The sequence below is a fragment of the Chlorocebus sabaeus genome, chromosome 29 (genome assembly GCF_047675955.1).
Source record: "Chlorocebus sabaeus isolate Y175 chromosome 29, mChlSab1.0.hap1, whole genome shotgun sequence".
NCBI lineage: Eukaryota > Metazoa > Chordata > Mammalia > Primates > Cercopithecidae > Chlorocebus > Chlorocebus sabaeus.
In genome coordinates this window covers 15,953,541-15,977,933 of record NC_132932.1, presented here as the reverse complement: position 1 = coordinate 15,977,933, position 24,393 = coordinate 15,953,541, and the positions used below count along the sequence as shown (strand labels likewise).

The window sequence follows — 24,393 nt, the reverse complement described above, 5'->3', positions numbered from 1 at the left end:
TTCTTCAGTTCTGAAAAATTCACCATCTTTGTTTTCTCTTCCCTGTATTCTCACTAGTCTTTTTTTCTAAAACTGCTATGAAACATTATGCCAGAGCTTCTCAGCCTATCCTCCATCTTAGCTTCTTTTTTATATTTATTTTATCTCTGTGGTGCATTCTGGGTGATTCCTCAGTTGTTTTCCAGACCTGCTAAATTTTCATGTCATCTGCTTCCAGTCTAGGGTTTATCCCATAAAGCATATTTCAATAATTGTATTTTCACATTTCCAGCATGTATAATTTGTAAAATCTTATTTGCTTTTCAGTCATTTTCTCATTGCAAGACTATCTTCCTTTAGCTCTTTGGTGATTGCACATATAGATATTTTAAAGTATTATTTTAGGTTGCTTGCATGTCATCCTGTTTGTGTTTACAGCTTACATTTTTCCTGTCTGTGTTCCTCTCAGAGTATGGTTCTGATCCCCTGACGTTACACTTGGTTACCTGTCCCATGTGGACTTTGAAGTCCCAGCACCTACCATCCTGAACTAGTCTCTACTTCTCTCAAGCTGCATAGCCTCAGCCTCTGCTAATGGCTGCATTATTCTCTCCATTCTTTATCAAAGAAGATTTCCTTTGAGTTTGACTGTTTTTGCTTTTTTTTTTTTTTTTTTTTTTTGAGACGGAGTCTTGCTCTGTTGCCCAGGCTGGAGTGCAATGGCTAGATCTCAGCTCACTGCAACCTCTGCCTCCTGGGTTCAACCGATTCTCCTGCCTCAGCCTCCCGAGTAACTGGGTATACAGGTGCCCACCACCCCACCTGGCTAATTTTTGTATTTTTAGTAGAGACAGGATTTTGCCATGTTGGTCCGGCTGGTCTGAATGAAACTCCTGACCTCAGGTGATGTGCCTGCCTTGGCCTCCCAAAGTGCTGGGATTACAGTCGTGAGCCACCGCGCCTGGCCTGTTTTTACATTTTTAATATTTGTTTAGCAATTTTTGGCATTGGGAGTTGAGAGGGCAGAATTATAGGTGTGCTTGTGCCTCTAGTTGGAATGCAAGTCTCTGGGTATCTTAGTCTGTGCTGTTATGACAAAATACCTGAGACTGGGTAATTTATAAAGAACAGAAATTCATTTTCTCACAGTTCTAGAGGTAGGAAGTCCAAGATGAAGGTGCTGGCAGGTTCAGTGTCTAGCAAGGGCTGCTTTCTTCTTCCAAGGTGGTGCCTTGTTACTGCATCCTCACACGGTAAAAAAGCCAGGTTGTGTGAAGCCTCTTTCACTAGGGGCTTAATCCTATTCACGAGGGAGAAGCTCTCATGACCTAATCACCTTCTAAAGGCCCCACCTCTTAATATGCTGCATTGGAGGTTAAGTTTCAGTATGAATTTGAGAGGGACACAAATATTCAAACTCACAGGAGGCATGCTGATTGGGAAACACCAGTGCTTCCTCCTCCACTGAGGGGCCTTCTCCAGGTCTCCACACTCAACCCTGTCACATTCCGAATGCCGGAGAGTCCGCATCTCCAACACCACTTTGGTTTCCTGTGCCCAGACTACCAAACTACATGGATTTTTAGTTCAGGTTTATTCTCAACTAGGGAGATCCAAAGTCAGGAGCCAAAATGAAGGGAGATTGCAGACCCAGTTCGTCCTGGTGACTGTTACCATCTGAATTGATTTCTCACTGACCCTAAGTAAAATTGAGGGTCATTGTGAAGGATCTGGTATCTTATCTCTTCTCACTATGAAAATGAGAATGACCCCTTGAAGTGTTTGTCCTTCACACACTTTTTTGTTAGGGAAGAACAAAGATTTTGTTCAGAGATCTCTATTGTGGATGGTAAGCCTCATTCCCACCATCCTAGACTGATTTTCCCCCTCTGTGAGTGCACAGATGCCTCATTACTAACCACAGTGACAGAGCAAGGTAAGCAAGTCAGGTTCAGGTCAAATTAAAGATGCTGCTCTCCCTGCACAATTGTTCAAAGTTTTATGTTTTACCTACCCCAAGGCAAGCCATATGAGGACACCGTCTGGGTTGGCTCACCCTACATGAGAGGACCAGCTCTTAATGGTTCAACTGGAGCCTTTCTCTCTGTGGTTCCAACTGGCCCTATAGCCCTTCCTTCTTCATGAAAGCTGGACAGTTCCAAGTAAATGTAGGAATAGAATCCGATCCATCTCCAGTGGTTGAAATGGCTTCTGTCATGTCTTGGTTCATTCTGATGGTAACCCTCAGAACTGAGGCTGTCCGGGCGCAGTGGCTCACACCTGTAATCCCAACACTTTGGGAGGCTGAGGCAGGTGGATCACTTGAGGTCACGAGTTCAAGACCAGCCTGGCCAACATGGTGAAAACCCGTCTCTACTAAAAATACAAAAATTAGCCAGGTGTGGTGGTGCATGTCTATAGTCCCAGCTACTTGGAAGGCTGAGGCATGAGAATTGCTTGAACCCAGGAGGCAGAGGTTGCAATGAGCCAAGATTGTGCCATTGCACTCCATTCTGGTCAACAAAGCAAGACTGTCTCAAAAAAAAAAAAAAAAAAAAAAGAACTGTGAAGTCTCAGTGCCACAGCTCTGTGGTAAAGGGTTGCTGCTTGCTTTAAAAGTTGGGCCATTTCCAAATTATGCACGCACAGGAATCACCTGGGAGCTTGTTGAAAATGCAAATTCTTTGGCCTCTACTCCCAGAGACCAGTTCAAAGGTTGTACCCGGGAATCTGTGCACTGAAGTCAGCTTTTGTTTCTTGCTTCTGTTACATGGCAGTCTCAGGGCAGCTGTGGGTCTGCCCTACACATCTGCATTGCAGCCTCCAGGCTGAAGGAGAAGCTCTAGTCAGACCAGAAATCTGTACTTTCAACAGCAATTCTGGTGATTCTGAATCACACCTTGAGCCATACTGCCTTAAGTTTTTTGTTTTTTTGTTTTTTTGTTTTTTTTTAAACAGAGTCTTGCTCTGTCACCCAGGCTGGAGTGCAATGGTGCGATCTTGGCTCACTGCAACCTCTGCCTCCCGGGTTCAAGCAATTCTCCTGCCTCAGACTACCGAGTAGCTGGGATTACAGGCACACACCACTATACCTGGCTAATTTTTGTATTTTTTTGGTAGAGATGGGGTTTTGCCATGTTGTTCAGGCTGGTCTCCAACTCCTGAGCTCAGGTGATTCACCCACCTCGGCCTCCCAAGGTGCTGGGATTACGGTCGTGAGCTACCACACCTGGCCTGCCTTCAGTCATTTTAAAGGCTAGTAAATAGAATTAAGCACTCGTTTCTGTCAGACAAATAATTTCATTGCACATCTAAAGCCTCCAAAGATAATATCCTTTATTCTGCTAATTTTCTAGGTGTTCATAGATTCCCCTCCTGTTTGATTACAAATTCTACTAGCAAATGACACCTGCCACAGTAGAACTGCTTAGCATCCTTTACTAATAGGATTATAGCTCACATTTGTGGAGCTCTTGTATATACCAGGCACCATGCTAAGCAGTTCACATTGATAATCCTATTTCTTCTGCTATGATATAAACAGGGTTCCACTGTGTGGCCTAATAGGGGCAGCAACAACTCTGATGACCTGGAAGAACTCAGCCCTGTCGCTCTTGCCTTTAGGTGGCTGCTTGGCAGTCCCCAGTGACTTTCTCTAAGGACCCTGAAGCAAGCTTTTCTCCTAAAGTAATTGTACTCGATTTTTCTATGTGCTGCAAATATTTTCTTCCATATCTGTCATTTGTGTTTTAACCTTGATGTTTTCCATCACACAGAGACTTTTGATATTTTTTGGTGCAAAATCTGCTTATCTTTTCCCTTATTATATCTTTTAAGTCTCATGTTAAAGTTTAGAAAAGACTGTCCCACACCAGAGGTATAAAATTTTTTGAGTAATTTTGTATATTACTTAAGTATATCTGTAATTAAGTGTATCTTCCCTCTGGAACTAATTTGTATGGACACTGTGAGGTAGAGACCTAACTTACTTTGTGGTTTTTTTTTTTTAGATGGAGCCTTGTTCTGTCGCCCAGGCTGGAGTGCAGTGGTGCGATCTAAGCTCACTGCAACCTCTGCCTCCCAGGTTCATGTGATTCTCCTGCCTCAGCCTCCCGAGTAGCCGAGATTACAGACACATGCCACCATGCCTGGCTAATTTTTGTATTTTTAGTAGATACGGGGTTTCGCCATGTTGGCCAGGCAGGTCAAACTCCTGACCTCAAGTAATCCACCTGCCTTGGCCTCCCGAAGTGCTGGCATTACAGGCGTGAGCCATCGCACCTGGCCGAGATCTAGCTTTGACAGCTAGTTGTCTCAAAGTACTGTTTATTAAATAATCCACCTTTTTGCCCACTTAAAACATCCCTCTTACCATATACTAAATTCCTGTAGCCCTGGGTCTGTTTCTGGACTCTCCTGTCTGTCTGACCCCCTCCAAGTCACACCTGAGGTAATGGTGGCATGAGAGTTCTCTGGGAACCTGGCAGGATGTGTGCCTTTTCCCCCTCAGCAGTCTACCCCCCACTCATTATCATTCAGAGTAGTCTTAGTGTTCTCACACATTCACTCTCCCAAATGCACTTTAGAACTGTCAAATTCCAAAGTACCAACCTCATTGGAATTACACTGAATTTATCAGCTGATGTGGGGAAAACCAGTATGTGGACAGGAACATGATGTGTATCATTGGGTCGACTTACAGAATACTCTTAACAGGTCTTCAGTTGATTCTTAGGTTTTACAGGTAGGCAGTTTTATTGTCTACAAATAATGACAATTATAATTCTTCCTTATTTTCCTCATTTGGCTTGTTGCAGGGGTTAGTAGGGCCGGGACACTGCTGAATAATAGCATGCCCTTGGCTAGTTTCTGACTTTAATGGGAATGCCTGTGGCGTTTGACTCTTCAGAATGCCAGTAACTGTTGGTTTCTGAAACAGACCTTTATCTAGATTAGGGTGTTTCTTTCCAGACTTAATTTACTAAGAGTTTTAATAAGGGATGGATTTTAAATCTTACCAAATATCTTTTCAGCATCTATAGAGCTATCATAAAATTTTCTTTATTAATTGAAGCTGAAATGAAGGCTCCTGCACAGCCATACTGCCTCCTCATATACTCTACATACCCCTAGTCCCCTGTGCCAGTAACTGAACACCTCTGCAGGATAGACCAAAGGTGAAGCTTTAAGGCCTGCCTGCTAGGCGTGATGCTGAACGCCTTCTCAAGCTGCCCAAGCACATAGGGTCTTGGAGGCTTTCCTTTCCAGAGAAAGAAAGCAGGACCAATCCCCACCGCCTGCCATAATAAGAGCGAGCTCTTGGGGACAGCAGTGTACAGAGCATAGAAGCCAAAGAGGATTCAGGCAGGGTGGAGGATCCCATGCCCCTGCCACCACCCCACAAATCAGTACATAGGCCAAGTGCCTAGTTTGCCAGGGGTCTTGCTACCCGAAGTGACCTATGACCTCTGGCCATGACAATCTCTAGCGAGTCCTTCCTGCCACTCTGCAGCCTCTTAGCCAATGCATGCAGGCCAGGCAGCACTTACAGCAAAGCCATCACAGAAAGCAGCGAGGCCTTCAGACTCCTAGGAGAACAGTGATTCCTTCTACTGCTCCACCCCCATTGCTAACTCTGGGTCCCCATCCCTGTCCTCCCAGAGTCACTCTGATCCTGCTCATCACACCAGGACATGGAGTCTCTACGTAACCACAGGATTCCCTTAGAGCTGGCTGTTGCCCACAGTGACCCTGATGCCAGGCTGTTACCCACTTAGCCTCCCTTACGTCTTCTGCTTCCACTTCTCCTATATCCCCTTTTGGAAAAAGGATGGGTGCCTGACCCTGTGCCCAGTTGGGTGTCCACGCACAACCTGAAGCAGAGCCTGGCACTGCCCACTCTGACCAAGGGCCTTCTCTCCCTGATCTCACTGACATCTGCCCTATTTACCCATCACTGGGTTTGTGGGTTGCCCCCAAAACACAGCAGCAGCAATAAACAGAAAATGAGGGCAGAGCCCAGTGTGTCACAGTTCTGGGAGGCAGATCGGGATGGGATACCCATGTGGCCTGTCCAACGATCTTCATGTTAAGAGGCCATCTCTGTAAATGAACTTTCTCTTCAGGCCACAAGAAGCCCTAACCCAAGCGGAGGCGAAAGGTAGCAATCTCCATGGGCTCCAAATAGACGTCAGTGCTGTTGGATGGGGAGGCCAGAGGGTACAGCAATGTCAAGGAGGTTGGCTGAAGGAATACCACGTCCAGGCCATGGAAAAGGCTCCCCAGGGCTACCTGTGGAGAGGAGAGAAGGTGCAGGGTTGTGCTGGGTGCCGAGACACTAAAGAATGCAGCTGTTCATCTACAATTTGTTAACTCTTTAAGAATCTCAGCCAGGAGCGGTGGCTCACACCTATAATCCCAGCACTTTGGGAGGCAGAGGCAGGTGGATCACCTGAGGTCAGGAGTTCGAGAGCAGCCTGGCCAACATGGTAAAACCCAGTCTCTACTAACAATACAAAAATTAGCTGGGCGTGGTGGCAGGCGCCTGTAATCCCAGCTACTCAGGAGGCTGAGGCAGAAGATCCCTTGAACCGGGAGGTGGGGGTTGCAGTGAGCTGAGATCATGCCACTGCACTCCAGTTCCAGCTGGCCCCTCTCAGCAACACCACGGCTTCTTACACATGAGTGTGCATCCAGTATCATGGGCTTGCTGAGATTTGCTCAACCCTAAAGCCTGCCTACAGATCTCCCGGTAAGAATCGTTCCACTGAGCTGTGAGCTCTGTGAGAACAGTGACCATGTCTTGGTTCACTTCTGAAACACTGGAGCCCAGCAGAGGACCTGGTGCCCGGGGACATTTATCAGTGCCGGCTGATATGAGCTTACAAAGTAACTAACAGGATGGGTTCTGGTTTTCTATTTCTGGTGTTTTCTACTTTGCCTGACAGAGGTCCCTGCTCAGGGAACAACAGTTCTCAAGCGATCTGCCTTGTCTGGAACTTCCCCTGTTAGGCCTCGGGAGCTCTGAAAACATGTCCACAGCTTCCCCGCTTCTCTCCAGAAAGCCCTGGAGTGACACTTTCTTCTCCCAGCCTGTCACCGAATCTCAGCCCAGTCTTACCAAGCTCACGCCTACCATTCCCAGGTGTTCTGCTTGCCCACCCTACTCACCTTGCCTTGGCTTGTGGTGCAATTGAAGCCCAAGTTCTTGGCCTCCAGGCCGCAGTCAAAACCCTTGCGGTGTAAGATGAGTGCCATCTCCGCTGAGGGCAGGGTGTCCTCCTGGATGACAGATAGTGCCCAAGGAAGTGGGTGCAGGGCTTTCAGAGATTGGAGATACAGCAGCACCTCTGCCCAAAGGCAGTGCTGGCACAGGGAGGCATGTGGGTAAGAAAAGACCAGAACCTGGTCCTGGAGGTTCAGAGCCGAGTACCTGCTAAGGGGTCTGGACTTTATCCTGGAGGCTAAGGAAGGAGCTGAGCAGGCAAGGACATCATCAGAACTCTGTTCTCAGCGTGTCACACTGAGGGACACTCACCTCAGCCTGCAGCGTACGTAGGTTGAGCAGGTGGAAGTCACAAGGCAGTGAGGAAGCCAGAGGATGAAATGAGCGCAGACCAGGGCCTGGGAGCTGCGTCCTGGCTACAGGCAGAGCGAGCGCCGGGGTGTTCAGGTACATGGAGGTCAGGTGGCTGAGGAGGGATGGGTAGCTGGTAGAGTGGCTATCTTGGACCTGCAAGATGGACCCGAGATATTGGTGAGGGACTGAAGCCAGGCTGAGGGGAGAGGATGAGGCAGGATAAAAGCACACCCAGGTCAGTTCCTTTGGAAAGAGCTTTCCTGGTGTGCCTGGACTCAAGGGTGTGCCTGGCTCCAGGCGAGGTTCCCCTAACCCTTCAAGTGTGGACATTTGCCATCTCACCCAACTCGGAGGGCTATTTCACTATGCCGTTTCTTTTTTTTTTTTTTTTTTTTTTTTTTTTTTGAGACGGAGTCTGGCTCTGTCACCCAGGCTGGAGTGCAGTGGCCGGATCTCAGCTCACTGCAAGCTCCGCCTCCCGGGTTTACGCCATTCTCCTGCCTCAGCCTGCCAAGTAGCTGGGACTACAGGCGCCCACCACCTCGCCCGGCTAGTTTTTTGTATTTTTAGTAGAGACGGGGTTTCACCGTGTTCGCCAGGATGGTCTCGATCTCCTGACCTCGTGATCCGCCCGTCTCGGCCTCCCAAAGTGCTGGGATTACAGGCTTGAGCCACCGCGCCCGGCCGCCGTTTCTTTTCCACGTTTTAGTTTCTTGTTCACATAACACTATCATGAGCAACCCACTCCCATCAGCCATATCTCCCCTCACACACAGATCCACAGTGCAGGGAGGATGGCAGACAGGCAGACACAGGCCTCACCATGGAGCACGGGCCTCCAATCCAGAGTGCTCCGGGTAATTCTGTGGCTTCATGCGTGACACCACATCCACAGTGCCAGCCGGGCTCTCAGGCCCAGCGCTGCCGGGGCTCTGCCAGCAGGGCTACTCCTTAGCAGCTCACCTGGACGTCAGACTCACTGGGCTGAATATTCTGGACTTCTGTCCCTGGCATCCCTCTCCTTCCAAGCGCCCAGCATCTCTCACTTCCCTCTGCATTCCCAGGTAATGCTAAACCCTCTTCCGTCTCACCTCGGCAGTGTCCTCATAGCCACCTGCAACTTCTCCAGCCTCTGGCCTAGTTCAAGCAGCCAGCATGTCCTGCCTGAACAGCCTCCCACTGTCACCCTCCTCCAGTCTCCTTTCCCACAGGTCCAACCTGCTCCCTACTGTCAGCGTGACATGCTGAGAGCAGAGTTCTGATGGTGTCCCTCCTTGCTCAGCTCCTTCCTTAGCCTCCAGGATAAGGTCCCGACCTCTTAGCAGGCACTCAAGGTGCTCTGCCATCTGCCCTGATCTCCCCCCAGCACTGTAGCCCAGCACCAGCCAAGAGGGCATTCTGCAGGGATGGAAATATGTGACACCACATGGTCTAATACAGCAGCCACTTAGCCACTTGTGGCCACTGAGTACTTGAAGTGTGGCCAGTGGAATAAGAAAGCAAATTTTTTACTTGATTTAGTAGTATTTAAATAGCCACATAGGGCTACTGGCCACCGTACTGGACAGTGTAGTTCCAGTGTAACTAAGGAACTCACTGCTGTTCCCCAGCCTGCTGTCTTTCCTGCCTCCTACCCTGTGCCCTGGTTCACATCTTCAAATCACACCCCTATTCATCAAAGCCACACCTGGGTGACACCTCCTCGACCTCAATCTCCTTAGCCCACATTATTACCTTGCTCCTCGGGATCAGTGAGACAGAGCCCTTTTCTACCTTGCATTTTTATACACATGGCTTCTCTGCCACCCCTACTCACGAGTAAACTCCTGGGAGAGTCAGCACTGTCTGCACTTATGTCCCTCTGGGTCCTCACAGTAAACCAGGTGCTCAATATCTATCTGATGCACGAGTGACTGAGCGGCGGGCTCTGTCACCTGGGCTCCGGCGCAGCTATGCCTTGCTCGTACTAGTTCCCCGCTCCCAGAGCCGACCCCTTACCTCTCGGTTACCGCTCCTGCTGCTGTGAAAGATCAAGCCCCTAAACATGGCTGCCAGTTTGGAGAAAAAGTCAGGCTGGTGGGGCAAAGAAAGCCATGAGATGAGCGGGTTGGAGCACAGGCTTAAAGAATGCTGGGATAGGGCAGAGGAGGGCAGCACAGAGGAAGGTGGGAGATGAACATGAGGGGCACAGGCGACAGGGCGCTGCTGGGAAAGGAAGGTGCCAGGCTGCGTGAGATGGGACACAAAACGCCAGACTGCCTCCCCCAACCCCAGGAATTCAGCCCTACTCTCTCTCCCTTGTCCACCTCTAGCTACCTTCCTCGAGCGCTAGGCTGGACCCCTCAGGCCACCCCCAGGGACTAGCTAGACCTGGCTCCCTGTGTGTCAGCCCCAGGTGTTACCTCGCTGCCCACGGTTCGCCGCTCTAGCAGGAGGCGGAAACGGTTGCAGGTTCTCTTGTTGTCCTTGAGCCCTTGGCCTAGGCCCCTGTTGTCATCCTGCATTAGCCGCCGGTCCAAGATCACCTCCAGCTGGCCTGGGGAAGCAAACAGTGAGTGCTGGCCTGCCCCCACCCCCAAGCAGACACTGACCTTTAGAAGGAGAATCCCAGCCACAGACCCTGAGGGAAAAGCCCAGCTCGAGAGACAGAAGCTGAATCACTCAGGAGAGGTCACGGGTTCCCACAGCTGGGAGGGAACCTGATGAGGGGCTGGTCCTGTGCAGCCTTATTTTGCAGATGAGAAAGCATGAGGCCCAGAAAGGGGCAGGTTGGCCCTGGCAGTTTACCCCCAAAGCTCTGGGATTCAGGAGTAGGGACCAGGCCTAGGGGCCCAGGCAGGAAACTGAATCAGGATGGGTTACATACAACGAAATAAACCAGAAACAAAAAACTTTGATCAACAGCCACTGATCGTGTTGCTGCATACCTCCGTAATCTGGGGCAGGTTTGCTCAGGTTGGGCAGGTTTTGTTGTGACTAAAACACAGGCTCTCCTGCCCTTGCTCTACACTGGACAGCCAGACAGCCCCAGCAGGCCAGATTCAAACTCTGACTGCCTGTGTGTTAAAAGTAGGGCTATGGAAAGGACAGCCAGATGGCAAGTCAGGCAGAGGTTCATATTAAGTGTCATCTGGGGTTGCCCCAGGAAAAAGAGATGGCACGTGACCACTTTTGCTTTCTTTTCTAGAGTATGCTTGGAGCAGGGGCTCAGTGCATGGCTGATGTGTTGGGGACAGAGGCCCCCGTGTGTGCAGGTGTTGGAGGTGGGTGCAGCTGTTCTTATACAAGATCTCGAGGGAAACCACACCAGCTGCCCTACATTCCACAGGGACATATGGCCCTATTCTCCCTTTCACCTCTCCAGTCCTTACTGACTTGCGTAGTTGCTCAGTCTTTTTACCCAGAACAATCACAGAAAGATGTCTGAAAATCCTAAAATGGATCCCTTGTATAGAAGACAGTCATTTTTTCACACACCACATCCCAGAGGGGTAGAGGAGAAAATCCAGTCAGGGATATTGGGCTGCTGTTAGGAGTCATGACATAGATGGACCAGGGGCTGTTACTGGCAGAGAAAGGCACACTCCTCCGAGCAGGGAGTCAGGCGCCTGCACTCACCAGCCATCAGACCATGCCTAGCCTTGACTGGGTGCTCTCGACTCAGCCCTTCGCAAGGGCTCTTCCCAGAGATAGATCTCAAGGGCCTCAGACGCCACTAAGTGCAAACTGTTCATTTTGCTCTGAGGATATGGGGGCCACACAGAGATTGCCAACATGACCAGCTGCCCGGGTCTGACTCCAGGCCAGTGCTCCCAATGCCCATTTTGATTCTTAAGAACATCAGTCTTGGCCGGGCACGGTGGCTCACACCTGTAATCCCAGCACTTTGGGAGACTGAGGCAGGCAGATCACAAGGTCAGGAGTTCAAGACCAGCCTGGCCAGCATGGTGAAACCCCATCTCTACTAAAAATACAAAAATTAGCTGGGCATGGTGGTGGGCGCCTGTAATCTCAGCTACTCAGCAGGCTGAGGCAGGAGAATCGCTTCAAACCGGAAGGTGGAGGTTGCAGTGAGCGGAGATCGCACCACTGCACCCCAGCCTGGGTGAAAGAGTAAAACTCCATCTCAAAAAAAAAAAAATGTCAGTCTCTCTTTTAATGATCACTAGTAGGAAAACAGTATCTATTTCTCTCATTTCCTTAATATTTCATAACACTGAGTGCACTTTACAAGCTGTCCCTACTCTCATCCCTGCCCAGAAGAGGGTTATACACCTCAGCTGAGAATCACTGTTCAATATCCTGATGCTTCTTGCCTTTTTTTCTCAGACTGGGTCTTTCTCTGTCACCAGGCTACAGTGCAGTGGCACAATCTTGGCTCACTGCAGCCTCCAACTCCCAGGCTCAAGCAATCCTCTCATCTCAAGTCTCCTGAGTAGCTGGGACGATAGGCACGTGCTACCACATCCAGCTAATTTAAAATTTTTTTTTGTAGAGCCTGGGTCTCGCTTTGCTGCCCAGGCTGGTCTCAAACTCCTGGCCTTCTGCCTTGGCCTCCCAAAGCGCTGGGATTACAGGAGTGAACCACTGTGCCTAGCTTTGCTTTTTGACATTTTTTTTTCTTTTTTTGGCCCCAAGAGTCGTAACCCTGATAGTTCTTCAGGGGACCCAGTTGCCTATACTGCTGCCTCCACCAGGGCACAGGGGGACAGCAGGTGCCTGCCTCATGTGCCAAGAGCTCTGAATGGCTCACCCCCTCTCCAAGCATGGAGGTGATGCAGACCAGAAAGAGGCAAGGGAGGTAAACAGAGAGGGGAGCCCTTGAGGGTGGGGACAGGCTTCTTTTTGTCTGATACCTTCTGCAGAGCTCTGGGCCCTACTCACCATCTTTGAGGCTAGAGACACCCAGGGCCTGGGCAGTGTGCAGTGTGAGGCGCTTATGTGCGTCCTGGATATAGGCCATGACTGGCATGGGATAGAAGTTGGCCTGGAGGGGGAGCTTCTTCAGATACCGTCGGGGCTGCACCTGTGGGGGCAAGGTCAGCAGATCAAGGGCACCAGGTGGGCCCCAAGCAGACCCCAGATGGAAGGAGTCCCTGATCACTCTCGCCTCTTCATTCCTCTTTCTCCATCAGGACAGATCATCCCCCAGGGCCTGTGATACGGTCAAAAGCACAGTCCAAGTTCTACTGTGTGGGGTCTCCGAGACCCAGGCCCAGGAGTCACCTGAAAGCCATTGAGGTCTGTGAAGAAGATACCCTGGCTGTCGATGTCTGTATGGATGCGCAGGGCCAGCTCCTTGTTGACGTAGTCCCGGATGTCCACCAGGGATGATATGTCCAGAGACAGCCCCTCCACCCCTGGGCACAGGAACAAAGTGGTGGCATGGAGAGGTGTGAGGCTGAACCACAGCTAAGAGGCTGGGTTGGGGGATCAGAGCCGAGCTGGGGAGAGGCTCTGTCCACCCTCCCAAGAAATTCCCAGGGCATTTCTGGATGACTTTTTCTCCAAGAGAATGGAGCATCCCTGTCTCAAATGATATGGAACAGAGGTATGAACAGAGAAGCAGCAGAAGGAAGAACACGCCACAGCTGTAGAACCCACACCTCCTTCCAGATAATTCCTCATGGGCGGGGCTCACCTGGCAGATTGTAAAGCCGGACCACCTGGTGAACATGCTCGTAGTATGCAACCACCTCTGAGAAGAAAGGGCCTTCAGTGACATGCAGCACAGGGGGCTCCTTGGGGACATAGGGCTGGGGAAAGAGCAGACTGCTATTGAAACTATGGCACAGAGGGCAAAGCAGGGAGGTGCCAGCCCAGGGCTGGGCAAGAGAGCACCTATTCCTAGATATTCCTGGGCTGAACAGGAAAGACAAGGCCCCTGGCAGGCAGCAATAAACCTGTGGGAAGGCCTGTGCCCCCTCCTGCCCTCCCTGCTGGTGAGACCTCCCAGGGCCTGCCAGGTTGTTCAAGGCATATTTAGCGTACCTTGGCCTCGCCATCGGGCAGGAAGAGGTAGGCTCCACTCTTGTCTTTGGACGTACGGGTGCCATAGACTAGGAATTCCATGTCCACCTGCTGCTCCTGCTCCTCATCCACCCTTTGGATGCTCTGCCAAAAAACACAGCCCTGACCCCTGGCCCCACACCAGCATGTCAGGCCTGCCTCCTGGGAGGACATGGACTAGCTTCCCCAAGGAGCCACGCCCAGCTTCCCCATGCTGTCAGGCTGGAGCTGAGATGTCCCAGGCCTGGGTCCACTGTGGGTCAGGTGGCAGAATGCTCAAGGGGCCGGGAGGCCACTCTGCACAGTGCTACCACCACACACGCCCTGCTCTGGCCCCTGGCCCTTCCCCACCACCCTGGCCTTTTACCTTGAGGAGCCCAGTAAGGCCTGAGAACCAGACCTGCATGTAGCGGTTGCTGAGGGCGAAGTCACTGCTGCCAGAGTCAATGACGCGGAGAGGGAACGCTTCGTGCCTGCTGACAGACAGCTGCCGGCCGTGCAGGTAGACACGCACAGAGGAGGGCAGCGTGCGGTGCCCATCCAGGCCCAGCTGTAGCTGCAGCACGCCCAGGCCCAGGGCTGGCAGGCGGACAGGCACAGACACCTGTGGGCACAGGAGGGGTGAGGAAGTGGGGGCATGGCATTCGCCACAGGGGTGCTGGGGCATTTGCTTACTAACAGAGGGCGTGAGCAAGTCCCTGTACCCACTGGGGCCTCTGCCCCGCCTCCAAAGTGGAGGTGATATGATTTGCCCTTTCTTCTTTTTTTTTTTTTTGAGACGGAGTCTCGCTCTGTCGCCCAGGCTGGAGTGCAGTGGCCGGATCTCAGCTCACTGCAAGCTCCGCCTCCCGGGTTCACGCCATTCTCCTGCCTCAGCCTCCCGAGTAGCTGGGACTACAGGCGCCCGCCACCTCGCCCAGCTAGTTTTTTTGTATTTTTTAGTAGAGACAGGGTTTCACCGTGTTAGCCAGGATGGTCTTGATCTCCTGACCTCGTGATCCACCCGTCTCGGCCTCCCAAAGTGCTGGGATTACAGGCTTGAGCCACCGCGCCCGGCCAATTTGCCCTTTCTTCCTCTTCAGACGTTATGATTCTCAAGTGATATTTGAAAAAGTGTGAAGTGGTAACCACACATTAAGCTTTCGATATACATCGATTGACTGAATGATGGGGCATTATAACTGCTATTTTTACCATTACTATTACCATACCAACCTTCCCCTTCTTTTCAAGGACAGACTCAAATCCCAAGAGTACCTGTCTGCTGGACAACCCCCTTCCCAGCACACCTGTCCTCAGCCTGGGGAGTAAGCAGGGCCACAAGCAGGAGGGTGGGAAGCTGGCGTCGCCAGGCGGGGAGGGGCCCATGATGGGCAGAGGGCCAGGCTCACCTGACGAGCCCGCACCTCACCTGGTAGACATCAGGGACCACCTCGGTGGCAGAGCTCCAGTGTGCGCTGATCTGCACGGCCAGGGGCTGACCCTCCTCCGAAAGGACGCGCACACGGGGCGAGTTGACCAGCAGGGATACCATGCTGAACCGCTCCTGTTCCAGCGGGTTGAATAGCACCACAAACCTGTGCATAGAAGGTGGGCTGACCCAGGAGGCCACTACTTCCGGTCAGGGCAAGCACCCTGCAGTGGTTCAGCACACACTGGGGTAGAGGGGCCTGAAAGCCAGGGAATGGCTCTGCCTCTCTGCACCTGGTGTAGTCCAGCTTACCTGGGCGAGGAATCCAGCTGGATCACCGTGCGCTCTGGCAGGGCGTCGTGACTTAAGCGAGTGTCATCCTGGAATTCAGTGGGCCAGAAGGGAAGAACCATCATGGGCTCAGCCTCCTCCCACCCTGCCTTCCCCGGGTGCGGACCAGCAGCTGCACTGGGCACAGAACTCAGATGGGGAAGGAAAAAGAGGAGTGGCACCCTCATCCAGTAGCTCTTGGGATGCCACCTGCACACACCGGAGGGTCCCCATGCAGACCCAGGAGGGGCTCACCACTTGGAGGAAGGGCGCCTCAGGGTCAAAGTTGTAGGTCTCCTTGTCCCCCAGCACCAGATAGTGAGCTGCATGAATGATGACCTGCTTCAGGTTGACAAGGGAGCGCAGAAGCCTGTGGGTGGTGCAGGAGAGGGAAGGAGAGATGATCATAGGGAAGCCGTCTGCTTTGTCAGCAGGACAAGCCCTAGGCCGACCTATCCCCTGACCACCCAACATCCCTTCTTTGGGACAGTGAGCGGGGGACCTGACAAGGGAGAAGAGAAGGCTCCCACCTGACCCCATAGTCCACCACCACGGCCTCCTTGGCGGTGCCAGTGATGGCGTCGTGATGCTGGAAGAGCCCCAATGTGCGCCGAGCTTCCGTCAGGAGGGTGAAGTCAGACAGCGGGTACCGGCCAGCCAGGCCAGAGTGGCGGGCGTGAGCTGCAGCCAGGCTATACAGAACCTCTGCCCCCCTGCCCAGAAAGAGAAGTTAGCTGCCAGCCTGCACCACTCCCCAGGGCCCACCCACGCTCTGCCAGTCCAGCCTCCTTCCTTCCCACCCCTTCTCTACCTGCCCTGGCCTCTGGGCCTAGCTATTCCCTTCTGAGCCGATCCAGCCCCTCCTTAAATCCCACAGGCTGACTCTCCCCCTCCAGCCTGGAAGTGGGGACAGGGTCTCACCGCAGGTGGGCTTCCAGGACTCGGTCTAAGCTCTTGTAGAAGGGCCGGGAAGTGTAATAGCCTGTCCAGTAATGATCCTCCCGGTCCGCATAGGAGAAGAAATCCCCGCTCAGCACAGGAAACCCTGGAGGCCGGGCCCCTGGCTCCACCCCTGTCCTCTTGTACAGGGCATCAAAATAGTCAGAAAGAGTGCCAAACTGGGCCTGTGGGAACCCCAAAAACCCACTCCCATCAGTTCCAGAGCCTCCTGGAAATTGTGGCCACAGTGCTGCAGTCAAGGGTGAGGCAGGGGCTCTGGCCTCAGAAGCAGGAACTGTACATCCTGCCATTCTGGACTTAACAGAAGTGGGGGAGCCTGGGAATTAATTCTGACACAAAAGAGGCACCTTGCCCAAGAGTTGGGAAGGAACCCCTGCTTTGGAGTTGGGAACCCAGGGCACGGTCTCACAGGAAGGGGTGGGCTGCAGCACTGCGAGGTCCCCTCCCCAGACAAGTTCCCCTCACACCTGTACATGGAGGTTAGGCCTGCTGTTGAAGAAGTCAAAGAGCCGCTGGTAGTTCAAGAACTGGGCATCCCACTCCTGGGGCTTGTCATATCGGAAGTCATCTCCAAGAGGCACGAGGAGGACGTTGCTTCGGAACAGCCGGGACTTCTTCCGGTATTGGTCCAGGAGCAGGGCTGCCCTGGGGCAGGAAAAAAACATGGGACCAACATGAAGTGTCATCAGTAAAAGAGCGCCACGCACAGCCATCCCGCCAGCAAGCCCCTGGAAGACATCCCGTCCATCAAGGAGTGGTTCAGCGCAGATGGACACCTCCTGCACATGAATACCAGCCCCAGGGAAATCCGGTGTTCTCTGGGCAGTTCTGACAGCTGGAATGTTGTTTTTTATGCTTAGGCTGTTGAGATCTTTTGGGATCCTTGTTCTGACACTCCCGCCTCATTTTGCCCACAAGTTAGTGATGCAGCACCAGAGTTAAGCGTCTGGATCCCGGAGCCACATCACACCACCTCCGCAAGTACTAGCTGAGTGACCGTGGGCAAGTAACCTCTCTGAGCCTCCGTTTCTGGCAAAATAGGGATAACATCAGTAGGTACCCATATAATGTTATGAGAATTAAAATGGATTGAATGGGCTGAGCGCAGTGGCTCACGCCTGTAATCCCAGCATTTTGGGCGACCAAGGCAGGCGGATCACCCGAGGTCAGGAATTCAAGACCAGCCTGGCCAACATGGTGAAACCCCATATCTACTAAAAATACAAAAATCAGCCAGGTGTGGTGGCACACACCTGCAATCCCAGCTACTTGGGAGGCTGAGGCAGGAGAACCACTTGAACCCAGGAGGTGGAGGTTGCAGTGAGCCGAAATCACACCACCACACTCCAGCCCGGGTGACAGAAACTCCGTCTCAAAAAAAAAAAAAAATTAAAATTAAATGAATGGAATGAATATTTGTTAAACACTTAGAACAGTGCCTGGTACATAATAGGAACTATATATAAACATTTATTTTCTTTTCATCCAAATTATTGGCAAAATCAGTAGAAAAACAGCCCTGTGGCATATCAGCAGAAGCCCTTTCCTGCTTTAATTGGCATGTTATAAATATCACAACCCAAAGAGTCAACTAATCTACTTAGAGGCGCTGGCCCAGCTTGTACTTTTCTACTTTGTTCTCATGAGAGGATTCCTCAAATACTACTTTCCCCTAACTTATCAGTCTAGTAAGCCTTTCAAAGGAGAAAATGATTACCTTTCAGGGCCTGTTCTTACAAACCTAGGCCAGCCTCACTGATCACAACTGCCGCTTTAAGAAACATCATGCCTTCATAGCCCTAGACTCTTGCCTGGAATCAGCATTTAGACTTCTGGAAACAAAAGACCACTTTATTTCCCTTTTGGTCACGTGTTTCAACTCTTGGACATCAGGGAGAAATCAGAGCATTGCAACATAAAAACCAGTCCAACTTGTTGTATTCTTAAGGTTCTGACTAAATTGCCGTTTGGATCAACTCTTCACCAACACTTTCGCCTGGGCCCTGATTTCAACAAGAGTGATATCTTTAGGGGTCCCTAAATTTTCTCAAAGGGGACAGGTCTGTTTTCTCAGAGGCTGGAGGCTATCTTGCGGGACTGAATATGGATCTGAACAGGATTCTCGTGGTTGACTTAAAGCCAAGTCAGAACACTGGCACTAAGTGAAGGCACAAGAGCCTGAAGTTTGTAAGCTACAATGCCTAACAAGGGAATCATTCACCTCTAAGCTGTCACCTTGCCCTGGCAGTTTGTTAGAGCACCAAAAAGTACTCACGTGAGAAAATAAAAGCATTCTGTGAAAGGTGGTTGCTAGAGCCATTCCAGTTTTTCAGGAGACTTAGCAAGGAGCTGCTGCAGATGCTGTGAGCCTCAACTCACCATCTGAGCCCACCCTCCATGTGGCATGGCCCAGACCAGAGCCAGGCCTCCTGATTCCTCTGTGAAGTGAAAGGGCTGGAAGCAGATACCTCTCTGCCACATTGGCCTCTGTAATGGCCCGGGGTGGCACCTTCCAAGGGCAGTTGATGCGCCCACCAGGCAGGCGTTTGAAATCAAATTGGCAGCAGATCTTGGGATCCGGGCCACAGGTATGGGGGACGTCATAGCTGTAGAAGGGCATCATGTGACAGAAGATGTCTGTGCTGGAGTCCGAGTCTGCAGAAGACACACCACGTGGTCAACACCAGCAGGCAGCCTTTGGATGTCAGGAGGGCAAGGATCTGCTTGGGCAAAAGGCAGCCTTGATAGACCATGAGGCTGTAACTGGACCTAGGGCCGGAGAGTGTGTGTAGGCCGGGGGAAAGACATGAGGCGCTCCTTCAGGGGATGGGCACACAGGGCACACTGAAGCCCTTGGGACAGCAGGCCCTGTAGAGGCCAGAGGTCAATGTGACCCTCCCCTAACCAGAGGGTGGGACCATTTCTGGCAGTCCACACCAGTGCCTGCAGGTCTGCTCTGAAGAACAGTGGGGGTTTTAGTTCTGATATCCCTGCTCTTCCCCAGTGAAGACTATGGTGCGTTGACCCCCTCTACCCTACCTGGCCTTACCCCATGTCTGCCTCCACATGAACTCTAGGCTGTGGGTGGCAGCAAAGTGCTTCTTGATGGCATAGTGCACTCTCTGAATCAGCATGCTGGTGAGGTTGGCACGGCGCAGCAGGTAAGGCATGGTGGAGCTGTATCCAAAGGGGTCCACTGCCCAGCCAGAGCGGGGGGTTGCACCTGGGTAGGGCATGGAAGCCAGAGAGGCCCTGAACATACCTCAGGGCCTGGTCTCTCAGCCTCCCAGGTGCTGAGACCCCAGCTCTTGTCTTGGTAGTCAGTGGACAGATTACATCACACCAGGCCCACATGATAGGATCTGTCTAGAAAGGAACCACCACCTGCTGATCCCTGTGCCTTACAGCCCCCTGCCATAGCACTATGGGCCCAGTCCAGGGGGCAGACCCCCATGCCTGGGCCTGGACTCACCAAGATTTCTCTCCAGCCACTGGTGTCCTTCAATGAGCTGGTCAATCAATGCAAAGTAGTGGGAGTTGGCCTCATCCGGCATCACCCAGCCTCCTGTCGCAATCTCCAGCTGCCCGTTTCCCACCAGCCTATAGTTAAGGACTCACACTCAAGATAGAGCAGGACGCTTTGCCCAGTCCTGGCAACAAGAAATTGTCAGGGCCTGTGTGCACTGGCTTCACTGAACCAGTTCTCCCAAGCCCAGGACCAAGAGAACATACACTTGCCCTCCTTTCCTTGCAGCCAACCTCCCTGCTGTTCTGGCCCCGCTTATCTCAGAACCTCTATCTGTTCTTGCCTTCCCTCCCTCCACCATCACTCATCTCTGCCACAGCTCCCTGGGCCTCTCCCTGCCACCTTGGCACCCACAGCTTAAGGTAAGACCCATCCACCCAGCCTAGGGCTCAGATGATGCCCTCCCACGCCTCTCTGCCTGGCACTGGCCTTCGGACTGCCGCTCTCTTTTGGGCATTGATGTTGTCCCACCACTTGGCGAAGAAGGAGACCTCTGCCCAGAGGAAGCGCCGCCGGGGGTCCTCCTGCAGCTTAGACACCATGCTATTGAGGATGTGTTGGGTCTGCTCTGTGTAGTACTTGTCAAAGGTCTTGATCCAGCCTAGGGAGCCAATGTAAGATCCCCTGAGGATGCCACCATCCCACCATCTTCTTCGACATCCCTCCCTTGCACTGGCCATCAGAAATCCCACTCCACACTCAGCTCCCAGGAGTCTGCGGGGCCCTCACCTGGGTCATTGTGAGAGTGGGGCACCACAAACACCTGCAGGTCTTCAGCATCCCAGTCGTGCGGGTCATAGGAGATGTCGAAACCTTGCCTCCACACGCCACCATCCACATTGTCAAACGGCAACTCCTCCGACACAGTGAGCATCTGCCAGGTGAATTGCAGCTCAGTGCCCCAACTGTGGCCGCTGTACCTCCCTGCCAGCTCTGACTCTTACCTGCAGCTCTGGCTTCTGGCCCCGGCCCCCCAAAGCAAACTGGCAGTCCTGGGGGGAGATGGAGAAGAAGCTGGGCCGGGGCTCCGGTGGCACCACCCAGGAGCCATTGACCGTGTAGTAGGGCAGCATGGCGGGCGGGCCCTCTGCATTGGCTGTCAGCTCCAGCACGGAGTCCTTGATATGGCTGATAATCTCATGGTTCTCCTCCAAAAGCTGCTCCAGCTGCTCAATGCGGTTCTGCAGCACAGAAATTTGGCTCTGCCAAAAAACCAAAAAGCAATCACACACAGCTCCTTATGCCACAGGGAGGGTCTCTGCTTGGGGTTCACCAGCTGAGGTATAACTACAATTCTTCCCTCATCAGTTAAAGCCAGACCATGAGCCTACAGGGATAGATTATACCATTCAGACAAAGGGAGCTGTGCACCTCACCACTGAGGACTACACTCCACTTGGGTTGGGAGAACCTTCACTGTCTAGCCCAGGGATGGCAAAGATTTCCTTTCACATACCTGTTCTCAACAATCAGTGTTGTCTGTGCTGAGAAGGATTTCAGTGGGGCTTAATGGCAAAGAACGCTGCAATCAATTAGCATTGTCTGCCAAGAGAGGGGCTGGGCACAGTGGCTCACACCTGTAATCCCAGCACTTTGGGAGGCCGAGGCAGGTGGATCACCTGAGGTCAGGAGTTCAAGACCAACCTGGCCAACATGGCGAAACCTCATCTCTACTAAAAATACAAAAATTAGCCAGGCATGGTGGCAGGCTCCTGTAGTCCCAGCTACTCAGAGGCTGAGGCAGGAGAATCACTTGAACCAGGGAGGCGGAGGGTGCAGTGAGCCAAGATTGCACCACTACACTCAAGGCTGGGCGACAGAGCAAGACTCTGCCTCAAAAAGAAAAGAAAAGAAAAGAATTCAGGAGAACAGAGCGACAATACTCATTGCCATTGACATTTTTTTTCTTCCTTCCTTCTTTTCGCCATCACTGTTTTTAGCTGAGGTTTCTACAAAACCTGACTATTACTCCTGTCCTGTACTGACATTACCCTCCAGTGGGGTGGTGGGGGGTGTCGGCGGGGGGAGGGGGGCGGGCAATACCCTGAACCCAGGTGACTTGTATACAAAGAAATTAGCAACCAGGCACGACTCACCCGGGGGAAGTTCCCACCATTCTGGTGTCGAGTGGGATCATGCTGCACTCGGTCCAGCATGAGGTAGAGCGAGAAGACTGCCACACAGAAGATAGCAGCCCCACACACTGTCACCTGCTTTTTCAGCTTCATACTGGCCTCCACATACACCTGGCAGGAAGGACACCATCTGTACCTCCAGCATGCAAAATCCCCATGGCACCTTTCCACCAAATGCCCCAGTGAGTTCCTAAGGGCTGTTCCCAAGGAACACCCATTTGCCTGGCTCTAATAAAAAGCCAGCCTTGAAATGCCAAAACCCAACACCAGTTGGGGATCCTGACCCAGCTTTGATTTTATTGTCTTGCTGAGACTCAGAGCACAAGTAGCACATCTGGGGCTGGCCCCACCTGGTCCTGGTAGCAGCTCTGCCCCTAGGGTGGAGAGGACGTTCTCCTTTGGCTGGTGCTGTGAAAAATGGGCCCAGGATGAGAGACCCAGCTCTGACTGGAGTGTGCCACACAAGCTCCTGATTACAACAGCTTCCCTGCCTAGATAGGAGGTGCCTGTTCAGGCTCCTCGACCATGTGCTTCTAGTTTCAGGTGAATAAGCTGGTTTCTATTTTGTTTGATTTAAAAGTTTAGCCAGAACCCAAAGAGACTAGTAGGAAAGTCTTTCTCAGTGCCCTTTAGGGTCAAACTGGCACTCACCGGAAACAGTGCCTGGCACAAATCCTTTCTCAGAAACACAGAATGCATTTCTTTCTAATAAAGAAGAAAGATTCTTGTGTTTCTAGCATAAAGCAAGCCCTATGTGTTCTCCCTGTTCGTATACTGATTCCTGCAGTGGGAAACTTCCAGCCGCGGTTTGCAGAGCACTTAGGGGACCCCTAGGAAGCCTACAGTGACGCCGAAGGCCCCCTGGGAAGGGAGAGACCGGGTCCAGTGCTCGGTTGCGAGGCAACTTCAGGGGACCCGTGCCCCCAGCCGCCACCGCCCTCAGGCCCCGCTTGCCTGCTCAGGAGGAGGGAGGACGCTAACTGCCGAGCAGAGCGTGGGCGGGACGGCGCTCCGGAGTCTGCTCCGCGGGCCCTGGGGCCGAGGAGCTCTGTCGCCTCTGCGTTGTGCCCTACTTAGCGCGATCTGAGTCTGCTCGGGAGCCTTCGGGCAATATTTTTAGCCGTTAGAGACTGGGTCCAGGCCAGTGTGGGTGGAGCTGGGGAGAGAGTTGGATCACAGAGGACAGGCACCTGCCGCCGCGTCTCTGGCCGCCCGCGCGCCGGCCCGGCTGCCTCCCCACCCGCCCCGACTCCGTCGGCCCCGGGGACCGCAGAGACAGGAGCCCGGTCCGGGCCTCAGGCCGCCTCCAGCCCCCTCCCGGCCCCTCTGACGCCGCAGCGCCGATCGCGCTCCCGCCGCCGGAGCCCGAGCCCGGCCTCGGTCGGGGCAGCCAGAGCCCTCCCCCGCGCGCACCCGGCCCGTTACCGTCAGCGCCCGGCCTCCGAGCCGCTCCGGGCCCCGTCGGCCGAGCTGCCGGTCCTCACATGCCCGGGGGCTGCGGCCCGCGCGCAGGCAGCGGCGCAGGCAGCGACGCAGGCGAAGGCGGGTGCCCGCCCACCCGTAGCCCTCTGCTCCGCGCGCCGCAGCCGCGCTCCCGCTGAACCCAGGGCCGCCGGCGCGCTCCGCTGCGCCTGCCCCGCGCGGGTCCGCCAGCCTCTGAGGCTGCTGGGCAGAGCAGCGTGCGGGGCGGGGATAACCGCGCTGCCCGCCCCGGCCTGCGTGCGCCCGGCTGAGCTGACAGGAGCTCCGGCTTCCCGGGCCCGCTCCGCTGGGCCGCAGTGCGCAGCCGCAGCAGGCCGGGCCGGGCCTGGCGAGCTGCGAAACCTCAGAAGGGACGCGCGACTGAATTTTTTTCGGAATCCTACCTGAGTAAGCACATTGTCGGGCAGTGGTCGAAACGCCAGCCTCCGTCTCGGCAGCTGCCTAGAGGGGTGCGTTCTCCGCGGCCTCACCCCGCTCCAGCCCAGGTAGCCTTAGGTTTCTGTGGTTGCGCCTCTCGGGCAAAGGGGTGCTGCCTCCTGTTGGTACAGCGCGTTCCTCGAGTCCCTTTCCTTTCCCTGCCTGCTCTGTGTTTCCTGCCAGCGCGTCAACGAGACACAGACTTTTATTGGTTGTTTCCCTTCTACTGGGCATCTAGGTTGTTGACAGTTTTTCAGTGTAATCCATACTGCCCTGAACATCTCCATGAATTCCACATTTTTCTTCTTTTTAAGTTATATATAACTTATGATCTGAATATGATCCCCCAAATTCATGTTGAAATCTAACCCCTCAAGGTGATGATGGTATTAGGAGGTGGGCCTTTGGGGGTGAACAGAGTTTGAAGGGAGAGCTCTCATGAATGGGATTAGTGCCGGTATGAAATGACCCGAGAGTCGGCTCCTTCCACCACATGAGAACACAGCTAGAAGGCACACTGTCTGTGCACCACAGGCAGGCCCTCACCCGACACTGAATGAATCCG

General features: G+C 53.0%; 1 protein-coding gene and 1 long non-coding RNA gene across 5 annotated transcripts; one reads left to right on the top strand and one right to left on the bottom strand.

Annotated features, from left to right (window-relative positions):
• Nucleotides 1–4,703: 4,703 nt before the first annotated feature.
• MAN2A2 (mannosidase alpha class 2A member 2) lies at nt 4,704–23,967 on the bottom strand. 4 transcript variants are annotated; one of them, XM_073013004.1, is made up of 25 exons: nt 23,795–23,967; nt 22,884–23,085; nt 21,891–22,040; nt 20,739–20,996; nt 20,524–20,668; nt 20,224–20,395; nt 19,741–19,868; nt 19,318–19,491; nt 18,737–18,923; nt 16,736–16,913; nt 16,230–16,432; nt 15,839–16,021; nt 15,564–15,678; nt 15,291–15,358; nt 14,979–15,144; nt 13,935–14,171; nt 13,550–13,672; nt 13,200–13,314; nt 12,785–12,918; nt 12,443–12,584; nt 9,961–10,094; nt 9,557–9,631; nt 7,517–7,711; nt 7,150–7,260; nt 4,704–6,270 (listed from the first exon to the last, which is right to left on the bottom strand). In XM_073013004.1, the coding sequence occupies exons 3-25, from the start codon at nt 22,020–22,022 to the stop codon at nt 6,118–6,120; spliced, it is 3,528 nt and encodes a 1,175-aa protein (XP_072869105.1). In that variant the 5' UTR covers nt 22,023–22,040; nt 22,884–23,085; nt 23,795–23,967; the 3' UTR covers nt 4,704–6,117. The 4 variants fall into 4 exon arrangements, with proteins under 4 accessions (XP_072869105.1, XP_072869106.1, XP_007988640.3 ...); XM_073013005.1 differs by lacking the exon at nt 23,795–23,967 and adding an exon at nt 23,355–23,664 and having other exon boundaries at nt 13,968–14,171; XM_007990449.3 differs by lacking the exon at nt 23,795–23,967 and adding an exon at nt 23,355–23,663.
• On the top strand, nt 6,624–12,799 carry LOC140710680 (uncharacterized). Its single transcript, XR_012091803.1, has 3 exons — nt 6,624–6,730; nt 10,746–10,821; nt 12,694–12,799. It is a non-coding gene; the product is annotated as an uncharacterized lncRNA (long non-coding RNA).
• Nucleotides 23,968–24,393: the final 426 nt, after the last annotated feature.